Source organism: Saccopteryx bilineata, chromosome 8 (genome assembly GCF_036850765.1).
Source record: "Saccopteryx bilineata isolate mSacBil1 chromosome 8, mSacBil1_pri_phased_curated, whole genome shotgun sequence".
Classification (NCBI taxonomy): Eukaryota; Metazoa; Chordata; class Mammalia; order Chiroptera; family Emballonuridae; genus Saccopteryx; species Saccopteryx bilineata.
The window spans coordinates 13219739-13247198 of NC_089497.1; the positions used below are offsets into that span (position 1 = coordinate 13219739).

Below are 27460 nucleotides of genomic sequence, written 5' to 3' on the forward strand. Positions count from 1 at the left end.
GGCGCAGAAGAGCGTACAAAACTCCTCCTCCCATTTCTTACACTTAGACTACATCCAAGGGCTCCAAAGTATCAAGCAATGAATTTAGGGAGAGGAGGATGCAAAGTAAATATTCTGACCCATGGAGACCACTAGAAATTGGGACAATAGCAATAATGCCAGCAGCCCCTACTGCCTGCAGCCCCACCCCATGAAGACAGCCTCTAGAACTCGGATAGCACCCTGTCAAAAGGAAAGGGAGGTGAAAAAGGGACTCCATGTCAAAAATGACCCAGGAGAGTCAGATATCATTGACTCTATCTTGAACTAAGATGCTATTTTCTGCCACTGGGTAGGACGAAAGTCCAAGATAGACACTGAGTCCACTTATTGCAACATCAAATGACATGCTTGCACATCTGAATGCTAAAATGTGTGCTAAAAATGCCCTTTCACCACCCATTGTGTGGCCCGCAGGAATTTGCAAGCAAAGAAACAAACCAAAACGCCAAGAATTTATTCCACGATTAGGTCTTTCACAATGAATTTTACTCACTAGAAATGGAACCACCCTCATCTTTGTACCATACTTATTCCTTGACTTTCTTTTTAACTTTGCAAGTTTTTTTTTTTTTTTGGGAACAAACAATGTGTGAAGTGATCATAGTAGATGTACAGCGTCAGTCCATCATACAACATCTTGTATTGTTTGGGGGGGGGGTTTACAGAGTCCATGTCATATGCATTGATGCACGAAACCATGACCATAGCTCCATGAGGTAGGTATTATTGAATTGACAGGTGAAGTACCTGAGACTTAGAGGTTAAGGAACATGTCCAAGGAAACATAGTTTGTGACAGAACTGAGACTCAAATCGAGGCCCTCAGATACACATAATTTTTATGTATATCACGCACTATAAACAAAGTGGGAGACTAGCTTCTTTATATTCAAGTCACCAAGGGAAACAGAAATTAGGTCATTAAACATGCATCACTATTGTTTTTTCCTTGAAATGACTTGGAAACGGATTGATGGACCTGTTCATTACTAAGTAGATGCTGGTGATTACTTCATTTTTGTAAAATTAAATTTAAAATTAAATCCTTTTTTTTTCCTAAAACTTTCCCCGATTTTCAAATTGTGATGATCAGCACAAAATTTAGCAATGTATATACAATAGGGAAAAAATGTTCACTAGATTCTATAGCTCTCAGCACTTCTTAGACATGATGCTTATCTCAAGCATCCAGAGTGGAATACTTGAATACGCTGACTTGAACGAACAATAACGTACAACCTGTATTGTGACAAGTATTGCATTAAGATGTCACATGAGTTTGTAACAACAAAGTAGATAGTCACTGATAAATATTTTGAATTTATATAATTTTCTTGTTCAAAGAATATAAGTGGTCCAAACTTCACAAATCAGATTTACGGTAGTTAAATACTATTTCAGAAACAAGTTAACTCAAATTCAGATACAAACTATACAAGTATTTTAGTACATCCTTAATATCAAGACCTTCTTCTCTGATTCAGTGACTACCTTTAAGGTTTTCATTCATCTTAGAACTTTAATTTCAGTGGAGAAAATAAGCATCTTTCCTTACTAGTTCAAAAAGAAAAAAAAAAAAAAGAAAAACCTGGTTGTTCATAAACAGAAGGTTCACTGATCTAATAATATGAGTGAAATGTTAAGACAGCAAAGCTTGTGATCAAACGGAAGAAATCTGATCACACAATGAATAAAAAGAAATCAACACAAGAACGAATGATGTATTTGAGAACATTTTTAATAAATAATGTGACAAAATTACTTTTCTGATTATTGGATTTTCAGTATGCAAAATTATGGCTAAAAATAAGAGGCTTCTTACATGAACATAATGAAACATTAATCACATGGATTGCTCCCTCAGTACTGCACACCCTTTCTATGTAACTTTCAAATTATCTAAGCAAACACATTTAGTTTTTGGTGAACACCAGCTTTTTTTTTTTTCTTTTTAATTTTTTTGTGTGGTTCAGTTTTGTTTGGCTTTGTTTTCCAGTGGGACAGGCCTGATACCTGTGTAGATATGTGTACATTTTTTTTCTTCAAATAGCACCAATTATAGAGTCAATGAAATTTATATTAATGACTAAAACGGATCATAAAAATTTCTAGTCAGAGGGCATCATTTGGCAATTCAAAGCACAGAATGCCTCTATTTGAGCTTATAAGAAAATCTTGTAAATTTCAACATTGGCCACAACAAACTTAAACCTTTTTTTTCTTTAAGTCCAGGAAAAGTAGGAACCGTTGGGTTTACAGCCCACAATAAAGTATGCACGTTACTTCACCATCTGTCATCATTCAAATATTCCAAATACAAACATAGAGCACTAACAAAACAGGTTAAAAATGCTTCTCAACATTTTTTTTTTCAATAAGACAAAAAAGGTTAATAGTTACAATGGTTTACAAATAAAGTTTAGTGATTGTGCTTTTAAAACCAAAAAAAAAAAAAGTTTAAAAACAGTGCATTACAAAAACAAAAATCAAACTTCTTTAAGTGGCACTTCTGAAAGTTGAACTGACACTACCAGAAGATCTTGAGGCCAGTTAAGATAGGGATGTCCTTATTCAATTGGTCATTAAAAACATCCACTTGTTTGTAATACGCATTTATCATCGCTTTTTTGATTGAAAAATAGAACAAGGTTTTTTTGCGAGGCTTACTTAGGACAATGACTAGACAAGCAGAGATCCAACTGGCTAACCCCTACTTATCCAAAAGAACGTTTCCAATAAGAATACACTTCAGTGACTGAAACGAAGACAAAATAAAGTACCACCAGGGGTTGCAAAGAGCACATATATACAATGTTTCTACCCCGTTCAAATTGATCGTGGCTGCTCTGCATTTGCTATATTCTTATTTTCTCCCTGCAGAGGATGGTATGTATGAAAGACTGATTATAAACCATGTTAAAATAAAGTATGTCTGAATTTGCATTAGCAGTTGTTTATAGAAAGATTATATCTTCAGAGCCCTTGGCGTGAGGTTGATTAATCAACTTTGTATCTTTGATCAGTATTTTACTATAAATTGGCTTGGTATGTAAGCAGTGCGATGCCGAATCTCAGGGGCAAATGCAAAAGAACTATTCTGTTCTCTTCTGCTAGCTGATGACTAAAGCAAGAAGTCAAATACCTCCCTCGCCGGAAGTAAGGTGTACTGGTTTGTTCCAACAGTGACGGGAATGAGGAGGTTCCTCATAGGGACAGGGAATCAAACAACGACAATAAAGCCCCAATGAAATTTTTAAAAATGGTATTCCAATAAGAGGAATAAAAACGACAATTTGTACACTCGGATTGCACTGATCGTTTTGTCTGGCGTCACGTGTCATCAGATCTGAGGCATCTTGAGTGATAATTTTCACGTTAGATCTCGCAAGCCCCTCTGGTTGTCTTCAGCTTTCAGTTTCCTGTAAGAGATAAGTTATTGTCAAATACGAAAATAAATCTTGTCATTATCTTTTATTTATATTTATATTCTTTTTTTAAGTCTATTTTTTCTCTTAATTTGTTATTTATTGATTTCAGTGAGAGAGGGAGAAGAGAGAGAGAGAGAGAGAGAGAGAGAGAGAGAAGGATAGGGACATCGAGTTGTTTCTGTATGTGCCCAGACCCGGAACTGAACCAGCAACCTCTGTGTTTCAGGATGATGCTCAAATCAACCAAGCTATCCGGCCAGGACACATGTTTTTATTCTTATTGTTTGTGTTTCTTCATTCTTACAGTGGCGTACATTTGGAAAGTGTTCATGGCAACTAATTTATCTGTCAACTTCAGTCGGTTTTGAAAGCAAAGCCAATAGTTCTCTAACAAGTACCAAACCGCGCAAGTTTCTGTAGTGTGGTGGCTATCACGTTTGCCTGATAAGCATCAAAAACTGTGTTCCACATAGCGTCTCTGTGTTGGAGTGTGGTGCTAGGAAGAGAAGAGCAGTACTAGGCTGGATTCTCTACTCCCCCAGTTTCCACTCAATATTATGGCTCAACTTTTAGTCGTTTGAAATATTAGAGTTATCTCCATACTCATCTACATATATGCATCCCATGAAAGGGTTCTTCTACTTAAAAGACAAAACAACAAAACACATGAGAAACATCTTTTATAAGAGTATTTGAAGGAGGGAAGTTTTCTTAATCTGAACTTCAAAATCCAAATACATTGAGCATTACAGAAAACTTAATCAGACATCATTACTTATAATTTTTCATTTTCTGCTATTACAAGTTTTAGTTTAACACTCATTTAACCATCTACTTGTGATTATAGAGTTGGCCCTTGAACAACATGAGTATGAACTGTGTGGGTCTACTTATACATAGATTATTTTCAATAAATACTATACATGCACTTTCTCTTCCTCATCATTATATTTATAACATTCTCTAGCTTAATTAATCCTAAAAATACAGTATATAATATGATATACAGAGTATGTGTTACTGACTATTTATATTATTGGTAAGGCTTCTAGTCAACAGCCAGCTATTAGAGGTTAAGTTTGGGGGCACTCAAAAATCACACATGGAGTTTCGACTACATGGTGGGGTGAGGTGTGGTCAAAGTCCATAAATGTCATGTTGTTCAAGGGTCAACTATATTTGTAAAAAACAAATTCACCCTCAACTTTTTTTTATATAGAATGAAAAAAAAACCACCCCCAAATCCTATAAACAGGAGGTAATTTTAAATATTATATAATTTATTGTCAATCCCCTCTGGTATCACTATCTAGAGATTCCAACAAAGAAGTATATCTTTGAATCTGGGAATGGTCTCTTCCATCCGGGAAGGTTAGTGTCAGGGATCAAGTTTCCTTTTGCAGAAGACTGAAGGTGAGTGACAATTGGCCAAATCAGCCAAATTAACTCCCGTGATCACCGGGGTAACAGAAAACACAGGCAGAATACTCTCACTCAAACATCATATAACTGCCACCTGATGGGTTTTTATAACTTCCTATGATACTATAAATTATTATTACTTAGATCAATAGTTCTTATCTCCTAACAATGTTTGCCACACAAATTTCTTATCTGAAAAGCTGTAGGTGAATACAAACACAAGATGGAAATTGTTACCATGTAAAACTTTGGAACACATTTCAAGAAAATAATTCTATTGAATATTTTCAGAGTTACAGTTTCTGGCATCAATGACATTAGGGTTTGTGATAAAATAATAACATTTCTGTAGACTGATGGATGTTCCTAACTTTGAGGATGATATACTAACCTAATGTTGGAAAAAGAAAAAGAAAACTATAGATACCTCTAATTCTTCATTATTATCTTCCCCTCTTTCATATCCTCCGAGAACTTGCATTTCTGCAATATTTCTTCGACCTACATTTGCTTGTTCTCTTTGTCTGCTTCCTGATCCCCTTGATGACATTGAGCTTGACGAACTAGGATCTCTGGGATTATTGGATGTCGGGAAAGTAGGTCTACAGTAAGGTAGAATATCCTCTGTGTAATGAAATATAACAAGTGCATATGAACACCATTATACATTTCATTCTGTAATGTGTCACTCAAGTCTATATTCTGAATGGGAAAGCATCAGTGTTTCTGAGGAAGGAAGGAGGACATTTCATAGCAATAATGAATAAGGCTTTTAAAAATGAAAATAACACTTGTGTTCCTAGTAGAGGTTGGGATTCTACTCATAAGCTCTTGTCCACCCCGAACTCACTTGAGGCCAAGATTTTTGAAAGAGGTAAACCAGACCTGCAGTCACACGTGGCTTCCAGTTCTGTCCTTCAGGGTATGATCTCGGATTACTTGAGGCTTTAGTTTACACTTTTCTAAAAACGTGGTAAATGTCTCTATATCCTGAGGAGCTTTTAGTGGTGATGTGGAAACAGAAGAGACAGTGAAACTCCTGTGTGTGCTCTGAAGAATTATTATAAGGTATTGAGAGGAATAAAAGCCCAATCCCCTCTAACTACCAAAACAGAGCCCAAGTTCACGTTCATTTCCCAGGCACCAAGATATCAAACTCCATTTCAACACCATGTTTCCATTGTGGAATCCTGAATCTCAGAAGCTGCCATTGTTGCTAGCTTCAGAAAACAAGCCACTGCACTGAACTGCCATCTCCTGAGCCTCTCTCTCCACTTGTCTTTGAATTTGATGCTGGTTCTGTTGATGAATCCTCCAACCACTCACTTCTGTTCCAAGCCTGTCCACTCTATCTTTGGATGCCAAACACATGAAAAACCAACTCTTCTTCATGCAGTTTTGTTTTCCTCCCCCAAGTCCATACTGTCTGAATGAAATCTGGTTTCTCCAGTGAAAGGAGAAAGGTTTGTCTCTTGCTCACTAGCACCAGCTCTAAACCACTGCTCTCACAGCACTGTGCAAAAACATTCTCTTTTAGGTAAGGCCAAGCCATCTATTTATGTAGCCTGGTTAGTCCTCCTTTTTTTCTTTTTCCTTTTTTTAAATAAGTGAGAGGAGGAGAGGCAAAGAGACAGACTCCCACATGAACCCTGACTGGGATCCCTCCAGCAAGCCCTCTATTGGGATTTCTCTGGCCATCTAGGGCTGTTGCTTGGCAATCAAGCTATTTTTATCACCTGAGCTGCGGCTCCAGGGAGCCATCCTCAACACCCTGACAATGCTCTCTAGAGCCAATTGAGCCACAGCTGCAGGAGGGGGAAGAGAGCGAGAAGGAGGGGTGGGCATAGAAGCAGATGGTCGCTTCTCCTGTGTGCCCTGATCAGGAATTAAACGTGGGACATCCACATGCCAGGCCAATGCTCTACCACTGGGCCAACCACCCTTAATGTCATCTTTCTCTTTTCCTTCCCTTCATCACAACTTTCCCTCCTGCTACAGACTCCTGACTGGTGAAGGTTTCAGAGTCCATGAGGACCACTGCTCCTGTTCTCTTCATCGCACTTGGTCTCCTGTGACCTTCCTCCTCTGTCCCTGCTGCAGCAGAACTTCTTTTTTCTCTATTGACTTTGCTTTTGGACAAATTAAAAGATGACAAAATCTTTCTCTTGCTAAAAACTATCCCCTTAAGCTTGTGCTCTACTTAAATCAGTATTTCTTTCTCTCGCTGCTGAGCAAAGCTTCCTGACAAGTAATTCGAACTCATGATTGGAAGATGCCACTCCCATGCACTCTGCATCCCCATGAAATCTATTTATGCCCACATTACAACAATGACACAGAAAATTCACTGTTGAGGTGGACAGGGCTAACCACACTGTCGCCCTCTCTCTGCTCTCCTCACTGCCTTGCACCTGGAAACCACTTCCGATTTAAACATTGCCCCTCTCTTAGCTTTGGTCTTCCACTCTGCTCTCTTTCGTTAGAAATATTTTTTATAACACAAAGGACAACTTATTGAACTTCTGAGGACTGAGAAAAATAATTTGATCGCCTTGTTCTGATTCTGCATACACCAAGATGGGGTTTATAAAATAAACTTTGGGGGTATATAAAATGACTTGCTGAATAAACCCAACTACTCTGGGCTACTCTGCAAGGGGCTGGCTTGTGAGCAGCACACTGGTCCATACCTTCCGGACAGATATAAACCTAAAAACTTACAGCATGGCATTTTTACTTACGAATCACCACTTGAAGTATAGCCACCCACCGTGAGTCAAATATTCGGATCATCTTTGTTATAACCGATAAGGATAAGGTGTTTTCACTATTATATTGTAGTGATGTCACCAAGGCCTTTGTGATCACAGCAGAGACCTCTACCTGAAATGCACAGCTTTACTCATCTCTTCACTGCTGCGTCTACACCTGGCTCAGGTTTGTGTCACAGAACAAACTGAAACTGCCATCCATATGGGAAGGGAGTTGTTAATGATCAGGTGTGCATAAAAAAATGGAGCAACAGACTGATGTCTAATCTTACCAAAACACATCTATTAAAACAGAGGAGTCAAGTGCACTTTCGGGCTTCTGAGACTTTCCTCCTCGTCATTCTTTCCTGACGCTTTCAGGAATCGTCTTTCTTTTCTTTTATCTCTTCCTCAGGAATGGTTTCTTCTCCCTAGTCTATCATCATGTTCAAATACCTTTATCTAAAACATTCCCACAGATTCTGCCTTCCTGCTAAACTCTTTCCCAACCTCTTTTTCTCTTCCTGTCTTTCCCAAAAGAGCCTATGCTCATGACCTCCCCTTCCTCAATTTCCATTCATGTTCACACCTGGTACAGTCTAACTTTTACTCTGGCTACTGTACTAAAAACAGTTCTTTGGAACATCACACACAAACAACATTTTGCAAAATCTTTGCATACCCCTCATCCCTGCACCCCAGGCCACAATTCACATTTCATTTTCATTTCTGGCATTTTGTATTTCTTTGTATCTTAACTTTCTTCCTTCATTCTTTCTAGTATACTGTTTGCTCTACTTTGGACATCTTGGTTCTTCTATCTCTGAGTGGGTTCATCTCCATTTCCATCATAGAATGTTGTTTCTCTGCACAGTCTTTAAGATAGCCATCCCCGACTACCAGTGTGCTGGAGTTGGCTCATGCTCTCACACAGTAGCCATCCCCGACTACCAGTGTGCTGGACCTGGCTCATGCTCTCACACAGTAGCCATCCCCGACTACCAGTGTGCTGGAGCTGCCTCATGCTCTCACACAGTAGCCATCCCCGACTACCAGTGTGCTGGAGTTGCCTCATGCTCTCACACAGTAGCCATCCCCGACTACCAGTGTGCTGGAGCTGGCTCATGCTCTCATAGAGTAGCCATCCCTGACTACCAGTGTGCTGGAGCTGGCTCATGCTCTCACACAGTAGCCATCCCCGACTACCAGTGTGCTGGACCTGGCTCATGCTCTCACACAGTAGCCATCCCCGACTACCAGTGTGCTGGAGCTGGCTCATGCTCTCATAGAGTAGCCATCCCCGACTACCAGTGTGCTGGAGCTGGCTCATGCTCTCACACAGTAGCCATCCCCGACTACCAGTGTGCTGGAGCTGGCTCATGCTCTCATAGAGTAGCCATCCCCGACTACCAGTGTGCTGGACCTGGCTCATGCTCTCACACAGAAGCCATCCCCGACTACCAGTGTGCTGGAGCTGGCTCATGCTCTCACACAGTAGCCATCCCCGACTACCAGTGTGCTGGAGTTGCCTCATGCTCTCACACAGTAGCCATCCCCGACTACCAGTGTGCTGGAGCTGGCTCATGCTCTCACACAGTAGCCATCCCCGACTACCAGTGTGCTGGAGCTGCCTCATGCTCTCACACAGTAGCCATCCCCAACTACCAGTGTGCTGGAGCTGGCTCATGCTCTCACACAGTAGCCATCCCCAACTACCAGTGTGCTGGAGCTGGCTCATGCTCTCAAAGAGTAGCCATCCCCGACTACCAGTGTGCTGGAGCTGCCTCATGCTCTCACACGGTAGCCATCCCCGACTACCAGTGTGCTGGACCTGGCTCATGCTCTCACACAGTAGCCATCCCCGACTACCAGTGTGCTGGACCTGGCTCATGCTCTCACACAGTAGCCATCCCCGACTACCAGTGTGCTGGACCTGGCTCATGCTCTCACACAGTAGCCATCCCCGACTACCAGTGTGCTGGAGCTGGCTCATGCTCTCACACAGTAGCCATCCCCGACTACCAGTGTGCTGGAGCTGGCTCATGCTCTCACACAGTAGCCATCCCCGACTACCAGTGTGCTGGAGCTGGCTCTTGCTCTCACACAGTAGCCATCCCCGACTACCAGTGTGCTGGAGCTGCCTCATGCTCTCACACAGTAGCCATCCCCGACTACCAGTGTGCTGGAGCTGCCTCATGCTCTCACACAGTAGCCATCCCCGACTACCAGTGTGCTGGAGCTGCCTCATGCTCTCACACAGTAGCCATCCCCAACTACCAGTGTGCTGGAGCTGCCTCATGCTCTCACACAGTAGCCATCCCCAACTACCAGTGTGCTGGAGCTGGCTCATGCTCTCACACAGTAGCCATCCCCAACTACCAGTGTGCTGGAGCTGGCTCATGCTCTCAAAGAGTAGCCATCCCCGACTACCAGTGTGCTGGAGCTGGCTCATGCTCTCATAGAGTAGCCATCCCCGACTACCAGTGTGCTGGAGCTGGCTCATGCTCTCACACAGTAGCCATCCCCGACTACCAGTGTGCTGGACCTGGCTCATGCTCTCACACAGTAGCCATCCCCGACTACCAGTGTGCTGGAGCTGCCTCATGCTCTCACACAGTAGCCATCCCCGACTACCAGTGTGCTGGACCTGGCTCATGCTCTCACACAGTAGCCATCCCCGACTACCAGTGTGCTGGAGCTGGCTCTTGCTCTCACACAGTAGCCATCCCCGACTACCAGTGTGCTGGAGCTGGCTCATGCTCTCACACAGAAGCCATCCCCGACTACCAGTGTGCTGGAGCTGGCTCATGCTCTCACACAGTAGCCATCCCCGACTACCAGTGTGCTGGACCTGGCTCATGCTCTCACACAGTAGCCATCCCCGACTACCAGTGTGCTGGAGCTGGCTCATGCTCTCACACAGTAGCCATCCCCGACTACCAGTGTGCTGGAGTTGGCTCATGCTCTCACACAGTAGCCATCCCCGACTACCAGTGTGCTGGACCTGGCTCATGCTCTCACACAGTAGCCATCCCCGACTACCAGTGTGCTGGAGCTGGCTCATGCTCTCACACAGTAGCCATCCCCGACTACCAGTGTGCTGGACCTGGCTCATGCTCTCACACAGTAGCCATCCCCGACTACCAGTGTGCTGGACCTGGCTCATGCTCTCACACAGTAGCCATCCCCGACTACCAGTGTGCTGGAGTTGGCTCATGCTCTCACACAGTAGCCATCCCCGACTACCAGTGTGCTGGAGTTGGCTCATGCTCTCACACAGTAGCCATCCCCGACTACCAGTGTGCTGGAGCTGGCTCATGCTCTCATAGAGTAGCCATCCCCGACTACCAGTGTGCTGGAGCTGGCTCATGCTCTCACACAGTAGCCATCCCCGACTACCAGTGTGCTGGACCTGGCTCATGCTCTCACACAGAAGCCATCCCCGACTACCAGTGTGCTGGAGCTGGCTCATGCTCTCACACAGTAGCCATCCCCGACTACCAGTGTGCTGGAGCTGGCTCATGCTCTCACACAGTAGCCATCCCCGACTACCAGTGTGCTGGAGCTGCCTCATGCTCTCACACAGTAGCCATCCCCGACTACCAGTGTGCTGGACCTGGCTCATGCTCTCACACAGTAGCCATCCCCGACTACCAGTGTGCTGGAGTTGCCTCATGCTCTCACACGGTAGCCATCCCCGACTACCAGTGTGCTGGAGCTGCCTCATGCTCTCACACGGTAGCCATCCCCGACTACCAGTGTGCTGGACCTGGCTCATGCTCTCACACGGTAGCCATCCCCAACTACCAGTGTGCTGGAGTTGCCTCATGCTCTCACACAGTAGCCATCCCCGACTACCAGTGTGCTGGAGTTGGCTCATGCTCTCACACGGTAGCCATCCCCGACTACCAGTGTGCTGGAGTTGGCTCATGCTCTCACAGAGTCTACTCTACTCATTTCTTTCTAACTTCACATCCACTGACTTCAGATCAGTGGCTTGAAACCAGCCATTTTGGGAGAATGACACAACAGAAGTAAGCAAATGGCTATTAAGTTAGGGTTTTGCTTTGTTTTCCTCCCAGATCATTGATTTCTAAACATTAACCAACATATCACTGCTAATAATTGGGCCTTTATAACTCATATGATTTTCACCTCTGCATTGCTGGTTCTAAAATCATACTTGCTACCCTTCTCCTGATTTTTAACTTAGTTTTCTAAATTCTTATTGATTTTTTTCTTTCTTTTTCTTTTATTTTTTTTAAGTAAGAGGAGGGGAAATAGTGAGACAGACTCTTGTATGCACTCCGACCAGGATTCACCGGACAACCCCTGTCTGGGGCTGATGTTTGAATGAACTGAGTCATTTTTTAGCACCTGAGGCTGACATGCTTGGAACAAACGAGCCACTGGCTATGGGAGGGGAGGAGGAAGAGAAGGGGTAAAGGGAGGGGAAGAGAAGCAGATGGTCTCTTCTCCTGTGTGCCCTGACCAGGAATTGAACCTAGGACATCCATATGCTAGGCTGATGCTCTATCCACTGAGCCAGCTGGTCAAGGCCTGATTTTATTTTCAATATCTGTGCTCTTGACAGGGTCTTAATCTATTCAAGACTGAAATTAGTTTCCCCAACTCATCTGTGGTTTTCCTTGTTTTGTCTACATCGGTTAATACAATTATCCTCCTAGTGTTATAGGGCCGCTTAATTTGAATAACATTTTTTTAACCTTCGTTATTTCATTTTACTTTTCTACATTCAACTAGTCACGAACTCTTACTGGGCCTACCTCTGAAATACCTGTGCAGGTTGTTCTCCTCTCTCTATGACACAGTCGGTTTAATTCAGTGCTTTCCTATTTCATACTTAGACTACTTTGCCATTTTCTGATACCTTAATTTGCCAATTCCAATCTCTTTCTTAAATATATTGTGTTGCCAGTTTTTTTTTTTTAAATACAAGCTTGATGATGTCATCTCTTGCTCAGAATCACTTGCTGGCTCACCACCGTCTGAATCATAAACCTCTAGCTCTTCAGAATAGTATTCCTGGCCTTCCCAATCCGGTCCCCCCACCCTTCCCAGGTTTAGCTTTTACCAGGTATCCCTGGCCCCAAACAGCCTATTCTCCGGACAAAATGGAAGTCAGTATCCACCAAACATTCATTCTCACCCTTCCATGTTCTTCTCTACCTATTTATCTGCGAGTTCCTTCTTCCTGTTTAATTTGTTAAAATCTTATCTTTTTTTTTTTTCTTTTTTTTGAACTAGAACTCAAGTGGCATTTCTCCCAGGACATCTTGCATGATATCACGTATTAAGATAAACTCTATACAAATTAATCGGGAACATGCCTATCTCCTCCATGAGAGAGGAGATCTTCCTCTCTAAATCTTCCTCCTTGCCATATGTCCCTAGAGAACCCTAACAGCACACCTGGCATCTCCACACAGGTGCGCTCTGCGTTTACTCGCTGCTTGGGTAAACCGGTACCTTGGATGAGATGGGTCTTGGCTGGTGGAAGGTCTCGTTTTGCTGCCTTGCCCCCTCGTCCTTTCCCATCGCTCTGCTGCTCCTGTGCTTCTCTGGGTTCCCCTGGATTGGTCCGCAGGTCAGCGACTTGTCTTCCTTCCAACACTTCTCTCCCCTTGTAATTGCCCCCTCCTTTTCTCTCCGACGATCTGTCTGTTCTCGCTTCTATACAAGGGAGTTTTGGCACCATGACAGGTCGTACTTCCAGCTGTGCCTTGGATGGCACAGTGGGTGACTTGATAGCAGGTGGTGGCACAGGAGGGGGCGGAAGATCTGAAAAGAAATATTTAAGACACTTGTGATCATCAAATATTAGAAACATCATTGGAGTCATTCTTCTGGGACTAGAACAGCTGAAGGCAACCGAGGAATAAGAAGACCAACAAGTTGAACGTGCTCGTTATTTAGCACGGAGATACCGAATCACAGAGATGACATGGGCATAATTGCTGTAATCTCCCTCACCCCCCCCCTCCACCAGGACAGATCCTCCTAATTGATTTCTGCACAATGTGGCTGGTCCCAGATGCAGAGCTACACACCTTCAGGCAACCGCTTCAAATTGATTATCTCTAATCTCACCTAAATCCCCTCTCATTTTGTAAATAGGGAAACTCTGACACATAGACTTTAGTTATTCCCCAATCTCAAGGCTCCACTTTGTTTATGCAACCATAGGTTTGAAATCAGATAATCACTGGTATAAATACAGGTTAGTCTCATTTATCTATCTACAATCTAGCTAGCTATATTTTATTATATAATAGAACATTATACATAATTCAATTTCTTATAAATACAATTAGAGATACTTAAGTATAAAAGTTGGTATAAAATTTGATCTATAGAAAATTTATTTTAAGTGGTGCTATCTTTTAAAATGACTCTAATGTACACTCTAGGGAGGAGAAACGTATCCTTATGATAGTTGGTAGGTTAGTAGGAGAATATAAATAAATTCTAGTTTTAGGTTGTTCTGAATTCAGTGTGGAGGATGGAGTTTGAATCTATGAGGCCATGAGGTTGTTATCATAGTTCATATAAATCATGACAGGGCAGAATTGTATCGGTGGCTCTTCAGATGGGGACTAGATGTCTTTGGGAGAGATTAAGAAGGACAAATTAACATTATTTAATGATCAATGGAATGCAGTAGATGAGGGAAAGGAAAGATCCTAAGAAGACGTTCAGGATTTCTGACCCAGTCGACTAGGTGGCTGAGAGAATCCTCAGTGAAGATAAAGAACGCAGAGATGAGGAAGGGGTGCTGAGTGAAGGAACACGGTAAGTTCCCTTTTAGAAAAGTGAACAGGAGAAATCTTTGCCATATCCCGACTAAGATGTCAAACACAGAATCTGAATTTCAAGAGTTGCCAAACCAGAGATACAAAGACTTGGGAATGACCAGCATAGTTACGGTCTTTTCTTTTTAGAAATGAGCATGTATTTACTGTACTTTTATTGTCCATGTGATAGAATACATCAACTCTAAAGCATTTCTATAACATCTATTAAATGCTTAGTATTACAAAATTAACCTTATTATTTTAAATTATATATAGATATATAATTTACATGGTAAGACATTTTAAAGTCTGTAAGGACTTGCTGGTATGACCCCTCAGAACTCCCCACCTACATCTCTAATCCTCAACATTGATTATGTAGACAAAATCACTCTGAATAGTTTTCCATAGATCTTTCCTGAAGTTATTTATTCACATAAAGCAGGACTGTCAAGTCAAATAACACCAGGGAGCACAGTGCACATCTGCAACTATGTGAAATGGCTACACAAGGGATTATATATATACAGTGCCTGTCTGCCCGCTGATAAATAGTACCATACTCAGGTACACAGTCTTCCTTTCTTATTAGCACAACTAGAATTGCACTTTTTCACCTGCCTGTGCAGTTTTATACACTTCCCAATATGTACATACAGCTGTAGACTTTTGTTTTTGAAAAGTTCATGAAAGGCTGTTTTACGGATATAGCCGTTTTTTGTTCAATCACTAAAGAGAAATATTTCAGTTGTTTCAGGGTATTTCACTATTATTGACAATGATCTACTAGCTATCTTTTACCTATATCAGCATGAGAAGCTCTTGACTATTAAAATTGTGTACTAAAAATTCTTAATAGCAAATTAAGGGTTCTAGGAAACTTTAGTTTTAACCTAGTGTTTCTCATTCTTATATTATTTAAAAATGAATTAATTTTTTTGTCTCGTATGTAGGTAGGTATACATTTTTTTAAAACTAATTTTCTTTTGACATTATATGCTAAAGCTAGAGCACTCAAATTCATTGTATTGGTCTTTGAAAGAAGAGAAGCCAAATTATTAGCGTATTACCAGCTGTTTTACTGAGGACTCCATTGTTAAAAATGGTCAAACTTTTACTTGCATTTTTTTGCTGTTATTGGTTTTCATGGCTCACCGTGTTCTATTTTCATATAAAATAGCCTCAGTACTTTATCTGAAAAGGTAGCCAAAATACGCCAAGAACACTAATTTTCCTAGGTTCTACAAAATCAAGATTTTAGTTCTAAATTTGCCATTGTTACTAGTGCTTGACTCTCCCCCTTTACTACTTAAAACATACATTTTTAAAAATACTTAAAAATGTACATCATGAAAGCCCCCCCTCATCTGCTACTTGATTATTAAAAATAACAAAGACAACAAAAAAGTAGTGTTAGAGGACAGACTGTACTTAAACTTCTTAAAGCCCAGAGACCCAGCACTAAGGAGATCTGAAAGTTCAGACGGAGACGGACTCACAATGGAGGAGATTAGTCTAATTCTAAGCATATCTGGAAGCCCAGGGAGTGACTGACTATAGCTTTGTTTCTGTAGTATCTGCTTTCCATAAACTTACACGGATTGCAAATACAGATTATCAGAAATCTGGGGACTGCCAGTATCATCATATCAAAAAACATATCTGGGTTTAACAGATATTAATAATACTGATGATTATGACGGTTATAATATGATACAGGGTCTTGGTAATATATGACTCTCCAGACACAATCTATTACAAGATCCTTTTATGACAGGTGTTATCTTTAAAAAAGGTAGAAAAGAAGAGGACCAGAGAATCCAATGGTAAATTTAAAAGTTCTAACTTCCTGTATATAATTGCTACTCTATCTAATAGATAATTATAGAGATGCTGGTCGTTTTTATTTCTTATCTAAATAGATTACCAATAAATTATTTTTAGGTATTATAAAATAATTACCAAGTCAAATCAGGGATTATCACAGTATAAACAATTCTATATTTGACCCAGTGATAAAAAGTACTTTCACCCAATTCATACCACTAATAGTTTAAATTGGATTTAATAAATGGATCATGGACCTGCTACATATATAGAGAGAGACATTTTCTGTAAAGATGTAAACACTATTATTTATACAAGACTGTCCAATTACCAGTGTAACGCATACAGAGCAATATGTAGGAACACGCACATGCAGACACTTCGCCTTACTGTCTTGCTATGGAGATCTAGCACTCTACTTAACTGCTTCAAGTCCCAAGACTTTCTAATTAATGATAAATCAAGTCAAAATAACATCACTCCAAAGAGGGTGGTGAATTTATAATTTATGAAAAGTAGGGCTAGAGAAATAATGTAGATTTGGTTATTAAATCAAGTATGCAAATGAATCGGAAAGGGTTGAAAAAAGGGGGTGGGAAGAATCTATTAGAAGGTCCTAGAAATGTACTTATACTTGGTTTTAACTCAATGAGATGCTGACTGATAAATATTCATATATTTTAACCCTACCCTTTATCTCGGTTCAAGTTGTAAGGGCAAATATGAAAGAGTTCGATTCTGACTGGCACTGTGACTATAGCATAGAGCACCTGGCTTGGCACTGGGTGCTCCCTGGGTGTTAGGAGGCCTGGTATTTACCTACAGAGCAAGGGACGGTAACGGTGCCACCAATCAGGGGCTGGAGGGTTGTTATGGGCTGAATTGTAGCTCCTCAAAATTCACAAGCTAAAGCCCTATCTCCTTGTACCTTCCAATGAAACTGTATTTGGGTTTAGTGTCTTTAAAGTGGTAATGAAGGTAAAATGAAATCCTTTGCTGGGCTTTAATCCCCTCTGACTGGTATCCTTATAAGAAGAGATTAGAACATATACATGTATCGAGGAAAGAAGAAGTAAAGACAGGGAGAAGTTGATCCTCTACAAGTCAAAGAGAGAGACCTCAGAAGAAAGCAATCCTGCTAACACCCCAATCTTGGATTTTTAGCCTCCAGAGTTATAAGGAAATCAATTTCTGGTAAGACACCTAGTCTAGGGGACTTGGTTGGGCGGACCTAGAATAGGAACACAGAGCTGACTGACAAGAATCATGTCAACATGGTCCTCATCGACTCAGACTTAGCCACTGCTCCTCCTCCTGGAAATAGTTTACAAAAATTCTACCAAGAAAGACGATAATTCAAACAAAATTTTCATAGTAAAGATGTTACAAACTCAAGGCTGGCATATTGCATTCTGAAAATAGTTCACATACAAGTCTATTGACAATAATCAAACTCATTTATCATAGTTAGTACATTTTAATTTCCAAAAAGCAAAAGTGAAAAAAATATTCTCCATGTTTTACTAATACATTTAATTTGCATTTTAATAATTGGTAACTCTTGAAAGTCTTTCCCCTCCCCTCTCTCTTTTTTGATCATTGTACAAATTGTGTCTCTTACTGAGTTTCTTCATTGAAATCGACTGAATATTTTTTTCAAAAAATGCAGTGTAGTCGTTTGGGGAAATAATTTCTGAGAAAGTTACTTTTGTCTCAATGGCACAGCATTTTTATTAAGAGTATGTTCATTTGTTTCACTTGGTGCATTAAGAAGTATATGCATTTACATGATTTGGGTCAATCAATATGCATTGTGTGATATGCATAAAATCACACATAGCTTTGTTATTTTTTGTCTTGACCAAATGGGACAGCATCCAGAATTTAATTTAAGACTGGTCAGGACAATAAATATAATTTTTAAAAATATGGTTATTGAAATGCTGAAAGGAAGTGAAAGTTGAATTTGAGAAACTGCTTTAGTCACATTTCCATTTTGTCTATTTTTGTGACTTTGAACAAATAAACATTGGTTTCTACATGGTAGTATAGAGCAGACTATGATAATCTTCCTTAATCACTTAGGAAATAAACAATTAGAAATCCAAAAATATTTCAAGGTCACTTTTTGGCTTTACAAATATAATATTTTAATACATTACTTTGTTATTTCTGAAATAGATTTGAGGGGGGAAAAAAAACAACTCGGGTGTTTTATCACTGAGTTCCATCGTTATTTCCGAGGGGTTTGTTGGAATTTACATTCCGTTTTCAAGCACACTGAAATAAGTACCGCAGCATGGGAGACGGTAAATATAGATCACGATCTTCAAGCGCCGTGCAATTTGTGTAACTGTGATGATATGCCCTTTGAGTCGGCATGTTTGCATTATTTAAAAAGCATTCTGATAAAGCGTCACTCAGTGCCAGAAGCCTCTCCAAACAAGTGCAAATAAGAGGCAGAAAGAGCTGCACAAAGCGCCAGGCCTGAGTTTGTCCCTGACGCCTTCCGCGTTGATCCGTCTTCAACAAGGTCGGGTGTTTGACCAGTTTTTCGGTTCGGAGCACCTCTCCTCTGGATAATAAAACTAACAGAACAGCTATAAAACTTGCCAAACGCCATTACAGGAGCCCCATAAATGTGAAACTGCCGACAGAGTTTGGGGCCTTACACCTCGTGCTCGTCCCTGTGCAGAGGCAGACCTGCACAGAGCCACTGGAATAACCCTGCGGAATCAGATCACGTTCTGACAGCACAGTTTCCCTGACGAAGCAGACACGGGCGGGCAGAAGCCAGGAGGCCCAGGAGCACGGCGTCACGCAAGTACTGAATGTAGTCTAATAATATCAGAGAGGTGCTAGGGGGAGAAAATACTCCAAATAAAGGAGAGATAATAGCATGGACAGACACTCATTGCAAAAAATTACTTGTGCTCCTCATGCTGTGAGCTTTGTATTACATTCTTCTGTCAAGTGGCAGGAACCACCGGAGAAGTGCCTCAGAAAGCCCTGCTTGCACCCTTGGATAAGGATCTATCATATTAGGCTTTCATATGATAATGGCAAATGATGCCCCTTTTTGCAAAAATTGCGGACTGGTAATGAGAAGTCCTAATCAGATTGCAGTGGGAGAGGACCCGGAGGCAGGGAACGGGGCCTGTGCTGACACCCTTCTTCCCTCCCCCTTGTAGCAAATGTAGCAAACTTGACAGGATGGGTGTGTCTAAGAGAACTTATCTTACATGAATTTCCAACCAAGGCCTTGAGGTTGTTTTAGAAAATGAGAAGGTGGCGGTTTAATAAGTGCTGGGCCACCTGAGGCACTTTCACGAAAGGCTTTCTGTAGAGAACATCACAGTGTTTGCATTGTTCTCCTGGGCTCCCTGGAGAACAAAACCCTCCCCTCTTCAGGGAGAGTCGATGTGATAAGTGAAGGCAGGAAGAAAGAGGACGCACTGTGCCCCTGGCACGCAGAAGAACTGTTTGCAAGAGCACTGGAGTTCGCATTAACATTCTCAAGAAGGAACGGGCTCCTATTGGAGTGCAGAATTGCACAGGGGAAACAAGGGAAAGCACTCTGGAAGACAGATCCGTCAGTGAGTCGGATGAAGGCTGATCCTACGCCATTACTTCAACTACAACAATGTCTACTTGTTAGAGACTATAAAATGATCTTTTAAAGACATTGAAAGTATCCATTGTTTCATTTTCTTAAATAACTGACTTATTAGAAACTTAGAAACAGCAAGGACCAGAGATGCCTTGATCTTTCTTATAAGTTTTATGAGGCTTACTGTTAATAGATGTTTAATGCACTTTTTTTCTCCTTAAATGAGAAGCAGGGAGGCAGAGAGACAGACTCCTGCATGCGCCCCAACTGGGATTCATCCAGCAAGCCCACTAGGGGGCGATGCTCTACCCATTTGGGGCTGCTGTTCTGTTGCTCAGCAACCGAGGTACTTTAGCACCTGAGGTGAGGCCATAGGGTCATCCTCAGCACTCCAGCACCTGGGGCTAACTTGCTCCAACAGAGCCCCAGCTGCGGGAGGGGAAGAGAGACACAGAGTGAGAGAAGAGAGAGGGGATAGGAAGAGAAGCAGATGGTTGTTTCTCCTGTGTACCCTGACTGGGAATCGAACCCGGGACATCCATTTGCCAGGCAAAACTCTACCACTGAGCAAACTGGCCAGGGCCAAATCTATTATACTTTCTAATGTCAGTGGACGTGTTTTCTAGTCATGGCAAGTCAGGATCAATGGGCAAGAGTCATAGATGTCTTCACTGTTTCCGTGAACGTACCGTCTGTGTAGACTTCTCTGCGCAGATGTCCAGGCTGGTGCTTCTGCTTTTTGGCTGGCCGGGCCTTCTGCATCATGGCAGCACTCATGTTGCTGTCTGTGGAAACAGGGCTTGTGGGGCGCGGGCACTGGGATGCATGAAAATGTCGGCGGCCTGAGAAGAAAGATCAGAGCCAAGCTCATTAATACATTTTAATACTAATAATGATCATAATAGCTTCTATGTGGAAGCTAAGGAACAAAATTATCTGATTAACAGAATAGAAACAGACTCAGAGATACAGAGAACAGACGGACAGCTGTCAGCAGGGAGGGAGGTTGGGAAGTGGGTGAAAAAGGTAAAGTCATTAAGCAAAGAAAAAAACTCCTCATAGATACAGAAAACTCGGTTCTGCAGAAGGAAAAGGGGGTGAGAGAGGTAGATGAGGGTAAAGGGGGTACATGGTGATGGGAGGAGGCTTGACTTGGGGTGATGAAGACACAATACAATACAGATGATGTGTTATATAGAATTGTACACCTGAAACCTATATAATTTTATTAACCAATGTCACCGCAATAAATTCAACATAAAATAGTAATAGCACGAATAAAAACTAGAAACATCCCTAATTTTTAAAAAATGCTTAAATAAATTGTTTAGCAAATAAGATTTTCGACATTCTGTTTAAGCTATCCACTGGGGAAAATACTCTAAAAGCATTTTTAGCCTCTCTCTTTTTTTTTTTAGCCACAGTACTTTTATTCCATTAGTGTTTGTGATACCTATTTATTAAAGAAAAACCTTTCAATTATTTTTGTAACTAACTTCACTAAGGTTATTGTTAAAAGATATTAATTAAATTTTTGCATAATATATTCACTGCTTTTTTAAGAGGCATAGAGTCCTTAAGAAATTCATGTTCTAGGAATCAACATGAATTATGTCTTCTATTTTAATTAAATATGTGGTTCTTATTCTTTGAAGGCAGAGGCCTAATATCTTAATGTATTCTCGAGTATTTTCTCTTCAAGTGGCCTGAAATTAAGCTAACTCATATTTAGACCTGTCAAATATTACTGACACCTCCCCCCTTTTAATTGCAATATAGAAACTTGCACGTTCTAGATACTTAATGTGACCCCTCCAGAGACTTCCATGTGTTTTGGTGGTGGCCAAGGTGGTTTTTGATTATGGGTTATACCGCGCAGATACTGCAAATTTGGTTCCGGACCACTACAATTAAGCAAGCTTCACAATACAGAGAGTTGTGATCTTTTTTTGCTGGTGGAGGATCTAGTGTTCAATTTGTGAAAGATACATTTGTGAAGCGTGATCAATTGAACCACAATAAAATGAGGTAGGCCTGTATTTGGTTTTGGAGAGACAATATTCACAGGTGGTAGGGAGAACTGAATTCGCTAATCAGCTAAGGCGCACAGCAGTGCTCTCAGATTCTCTGGGTGTCTTTCAGTGACGTCGTCTTACCAGGGCACCACATATTTCATTCATAATGGCAGTGGCGATCTATTGGCCTATGCCTTACCCTCACTATTTTGGTTTTCTAGAAATCCCAGAGACACAAATCCAGAACTTTCTGTTGTTCCACAAGAAACTTCAAACAGACCTAGACAACGTGTTATTTTTTGTTTTGTTTTTTTGTGGTTTTTTTGCTATAAACAGGAGAATCCAAATACAGAGCAATCAACACATTGAAAATGCTAACTGAAGCACATTAAATAACAGACATTAATGCAGCCAAGTGAGAAGCAATGTGATAGGGTGATTCATCCATATTAACTTAAGTGATACGATGAGCAACACCCTTTCCTGAAGAGAATATTTAAATAGGCAGAAGCTAGTGCATGCTTTAGTTCATTATAATGAGTCCAACTACCACCAGAAGTGCCACTAAATTGTAATAAAATATAAAACCAAACTCTCTTTAGCAATGATGGAGACTATTTCAATTAAAGTTACATATCCATGAAAAGAGAGAATTAGGGCCAACACTGACCCATTATTCATTCTCTTGTATAACACCATCTACTGCTCACAGACCCTGAGGCATAGGTCATTTACAGATGAAATTTCAATGTATTTCTATATTTCGTTGATTTAATGAACTGAAACACATCTTTTATATAATTGGAAAGCAGTAGTTTGAGATGCCTAATTTCACTTGTTTTATGTTTTGTACTGAAGAATAAAAAATAAGAAGAAACAAATGCTAATATCTAAAGTTAGCATGCTATTTACTAGAAAAGACAGGCAGGTATGCATCTTATTACATTTAGCATCGATGGGGGTGTGTGGGAGGAATTTTGGTTGAATATTGACCTGGTTGAAATAAATACACATTCTACAAGAACAGGTTGAAAGATATTAGCCATTTTCTTTTCTGCAACTTGTTCTTGATAAATAAGACAGAAATAACTTTATGTGTGAAATTTTCTGAGTGTATTCTACACTGATAGAAAATAATGACCAATTCAATATCTGAAGAGAACATGGGAAACTACCAGTGCTACAGTCATTATACTTAAGAAAATTAAAACAGCCAAATAGCAACGACTGGTTTGCTGTGATAGTTTTCTCTTTCTCTGCCTTGCCGATCACATCATTTACCTCTACTATTTCTATCTCTTGGCTACCAGAAATGTACACACAGTATATCTACATCTATCTATCTATCTATCTATCTATCTATCTATATAAATATATATATTTATACATATACAGATATATACACACATATATAAGGTCTACTGGAAAGTTCTGTCCATTTTTATCACAATAAGTTTTGACACGTAAGTAAGCACATGTTTATTTGGCGCATGTGTGCCTCTCTATTTTTATCACTTAATGTATACATACTGATATAGCAATTTAACTAAAACAAAGTTGATTCACATTAGTCTTATGTGTGAAGCAATAGTGTATCCATGGCTACTGATAAAGTTCATTTACGCCACTGTAATTTTTACGAATTTCAACAAGGAAGAAATGCTACAGAAGCATGTCTGTCACATCCACCATATTCCCTGGACTTTGCACCCTCCGACTATCACTTGTTTTTGTCCTTACAAAATTTTTTGAAGGGCAAAAAATTCAAAAATGAAGAAGATATCAAACAAGCACTGGTTCAATTTTTCACATCAAAAGATAAAACATTTTTCAAAAATGGGATATACCAATTGCCCTCACGCTGGCAAGAAATCATTAATAATAGTGGCAATTATATTATTTAATAAAGTTTATTGACGGTAAGAAAAATTTGCAATTTGTGTTATTCCAAAAACAGACAGAACTTTCCGGTAGACCTTATATGTATATATATTTCATTTTATTGAAATGAAAATCATGTGACATATAATTTAAATTATTTTTGTCATATTATTTACTTTCTAAACAGGATTGGTAGTAGGAGATAAGAAAAAGTGGGTTACAAGAAAAGAATGGATATACGATAATTAAAAAAGGGATACTGGCAATGAAGGGGAAATAGATAAATAATAGATATAATTGTTTGGATCAACTTGCAAATTATTAGATTAACATATATGCTTTAAGTATGGAACATATTTATGCTTGGTAATGTATGTCTATTACAAACACTGTTATAGCTTTCTAATTAAATTAATATCCTAATAGAATGAAGAGAATGGTCGTGAAGGACACACAGCCTAATTTCCAATGGTGCAGCATTCCACGTGGATATCAATCTATTTCTCTTAGAGAATTTCTACTTAAATAAGATTAGAAAATGATCATAATGAATTTTATTATGGTGACTTTTGACACCTTAATAAAACCCATGGTAAACCTCACTTACTTGACTGTATGCGTATTTAAAGAAATAAAATATATCTATTTGTTCTACCCATCTTAAAAAAATGAAGACTTTCCAGGTAGCTTCATTTGTGCATTATATAGGACAGGGGTCCCCGCATGTGGCCCCCTGAGGCCATTTATCCGGCCCCCGCCGCACTTCCGGAAGGGGCACTTCTTTCATTGGTGGTCAGTGAGAGGAGCATAGTTCCCATTGAAATACTGGTCAGTTTGTTGATTTAAATTTACTTGTTCTTTATTTTAAATATTGTATTTGTTCCTGTTTTGTTTTTTTTTTACTTTAAAATAAGATATGTGCAGTGTGCATAGGGATTTGTTCATAGTTTTTGTTTATAGTCTGGCCCTCCAACGGTCTGAGGGACAGTGAACTGGCCACTTGTGTAAAAAGTTTGGGGACCCCTGATATAGGATTTATTAAACGAAATAGAAGATTTTAAACATCTGTGTTAAAAATAATCAAATTATGTCATATGTCTGGAACTGGGTTTCTTTAGGCTGAGAACAAAAACGAACAGTCCTAACAGCTAAGTATCCCCAGGACACAAGAGGGCAGGAAGGGAGAGACGCCACGCCCGCAGCGAGATGGGCCAGGGACTCACACACTCACCCGCAGGCCTCGCAGTGAGGGGGCGCACGACTCACCTGCTCATCCGTGGACCCCACAGCGAGGGGGGCGCATGACCCACCCGCTCACTCGTGGCCTCAGCGGCAAGGGGGACGCACGACCCACCAGCTCACCCGGGGACCCCGCGGCGAGGGGGGCGCATGACCCACCCGTGGCCCAGCGGCAAGGGGGGCGCACGACCCACCCGCTCACCCGTGGACCCCGCGGCGAGGGGGGCGCATGACCCACCCGCTCACCCGTGGACCCCTCGGCCAGGGGGGCACATGACCCACCCGTGGCCCAGCGGCAAGGGGGGCGCACGACCCACCCGGGTCTCCCACGTGAGGGGCGCGCATGACTCACCCGCCGCATCCTGCATCTGCCGCCGCGCCACCTTCAGGCCAGCGTACTCGGCGGCGGCTGCCACCGCCTGCGCAAAGTCGGCATCGGTGAAGAAGGAGCCGTCGGAAGAGCTGACGCTGGAGCGCCCGCTGGAGATGTTGTCCTCCTCGGACGCCGAGCCCCAGCCGTTGATCATGGAGCCGGTGACGGAGCTCTCCAGGTCCCCCACGCTGGAGGCCGGCGTCTGCTCCAGCCCGCGCAGCAGAAGCCGCCTGGTCTGCATCTTGGCCACCTCCATGTCAGCTTCGTCTTCCTCCTCCTCGGGCGCGTCTGTGTCCATGTCCGAGACCAGGGGCCCCGAGATGTAGCCATAGGTGTGTGGCGGGGAAATGGGCCGAGGCGGCGGAGGGGGGCTCACAGGCTGCCGTCTGCAGGGACACAAACAGGTGTGGCTCAGCTCGCAGAACCATCAATTACCCACCGGATTCATGAGTGCACGGATTTAATCTCTGCTTCTGTGGATCTGATTTGTTCAGAAAAAGAACAACTGAAAATCTGGTATGTCTAAGTGTTACTTTTTCTTTTTAGGTAACAGAGAGAGAGGGGGACACATAGGGACAGACAGACAGGAAGGGAGAGAGATGAGAAGCATTAATTCTTCCTTGCAGCTCCTTAGTTCCTTAGTTGTTCATTGATTGCTTCTCATCTGTGCCTTCCCTTGACTGGGGGCGGGAGGGTTACAGCAGAGCTAGCGACTCTCAAGCCAGCGACCTTGGGCTTCAAGCTGGTGAGCCCATGCTCAAGCCAGTGACCAGGGGGTTATGAACCTGGGTCTTCTGTGACCCAGTCCAACGCTCTATGCATTGCATCGCCACCTGATCAGGCTGTCTTAAGTTTTACTTTGAGTGGTAAGAATCGTGTTTTAACCAGGCTAGGCTACCTTTTGATTCAAGTTTGATAGAAATACACTCAGCTCTCTGTAAGTAGTATCCTTATGTTTCAGCATATGGCTACGGTTCAGTTAAAAAGCACATGTAATACTTACTTTGACACTTATGTCTATGTATTAGTCTTAAAGCGTCTCGGACAACTATTGATAGCTCATTCTTACCAAAGACAACAGACATCAGTCCCGAAGCACATATTCCACAAACATATAAATGTGTTCCTTTTCCTTTCTTTCATTGACACCCCTACCTACGGTTTTTTTTTGTTTGTTTGTTTGTTTGTTTGTTTTTTGTATTTTCCTGAAGCTAGAAACGGGGAGAGACAGACAGAGTCCCGCATGTGCCCGACCGGGATCCACCCGGCACGCCCACCAGGGGGCGACGCTCTGCCCACCAGGGGGCGATGCTCTGCCCCTCTGGGGCGTCGCTCTGCCGAGACCAGAGCCACTCTAGCACCTGGGGTAGAGGCCAAGGAGCCATCCCCAGCGCCCAGGCCATCTTTGCTCCAATGGAGCCTTGGCCGCGGGAGGGGAAGAGAGAGACAGAGAGGAAGGAGGGGGGGTGGAGAAGCAGATGGGCGCTTCTCTTGTGTGCCCTGGCCGGGAATCAAACCCGGGACTTCTGCATGCCAGGCCGACGCTCTGCCACTGAGCCAACCGGCCAGGGCCCCTACCTACGGTTTTAAGAGAACAAACTTATTCATTCCGACTACAGACAGTAGAATTTCATAAGCTTAAAAAATTATACATTCAACACATATGACATAATAATTTTCTTTAGATTTTACTCTATTTAAAAAATGGTTATGAGAGCCAAGAGCAGTTTTTCTTGGAATGATTCACTTAAGCATTTCACTAAAGATTATTAGCTATTTTCAAGAGTGTCACTATTGCGATATTTCACTTATCTGCTTGAAGGAATTTTTCCTGATGGCCTAGAATGAGTTAAGTACTTAAAGGTAAGGACAAAATAAGGCAGGATAAAACAACGGAAATTCACCGAGTTCCTGACAACTGATTTCAGCCATTTCTCCAGAGACGACCTGGAAATCAAATTAATTAAAAGCGATTCTTCGGCTACTGTCCAGCATCATCACCCACACTGAACACAAGCTGACTGAGAGAATGGAGAGCGTTTAGACATTAGTGGAAAGT

At 41.7% G+C, this 27460-nt stretch overlaps 1 protein-coding gene across 6 annotated transcripts in view; it reads right to left on the reverse strand.

Annotated features, from left to right (window-relative positions):
- Positions 1-1638: 1638 nt before the first annotated feature.
- Positions 1639-27460, reverse strand: part of ROBO1 (roundabout guidance receptor 1) — a 1143090-nt gene continuing 1117268 nt past the window's right edge. For 3 of the 6 annotated variants that reach the window (XM_066240772.1, XM_066240775.1, XM_066240771.1), the window contains 5 exons: positions 25381-25787; positions 20583-20735; positions 13132-13443; positions 5319-5515; positions 1640-3460 (listed from right to left, as the gene is read on the reverse strand). In XM_066240772.1, coding sequence (XP_066096869.1) covers positions 3446-3460; positions 5319-5515; positions 13132-13443; positions 20583-20735; positions 25381-25787 — 1084 coding nt within the window. In that variant the 3' untranslated portion in view covers positions 1640-3445. Of the gene's footprint in view, positions 3461-5318; positions 5516-13131; positions 13444-20582; positions 20736-25380; positions 25788-27460 lie in introns of all 6 variants that reach the window. The other 3 variants (XM_066240776.1, XM_066240774.1, XM_066240777.1) reach the window with 3 other exon arrangements.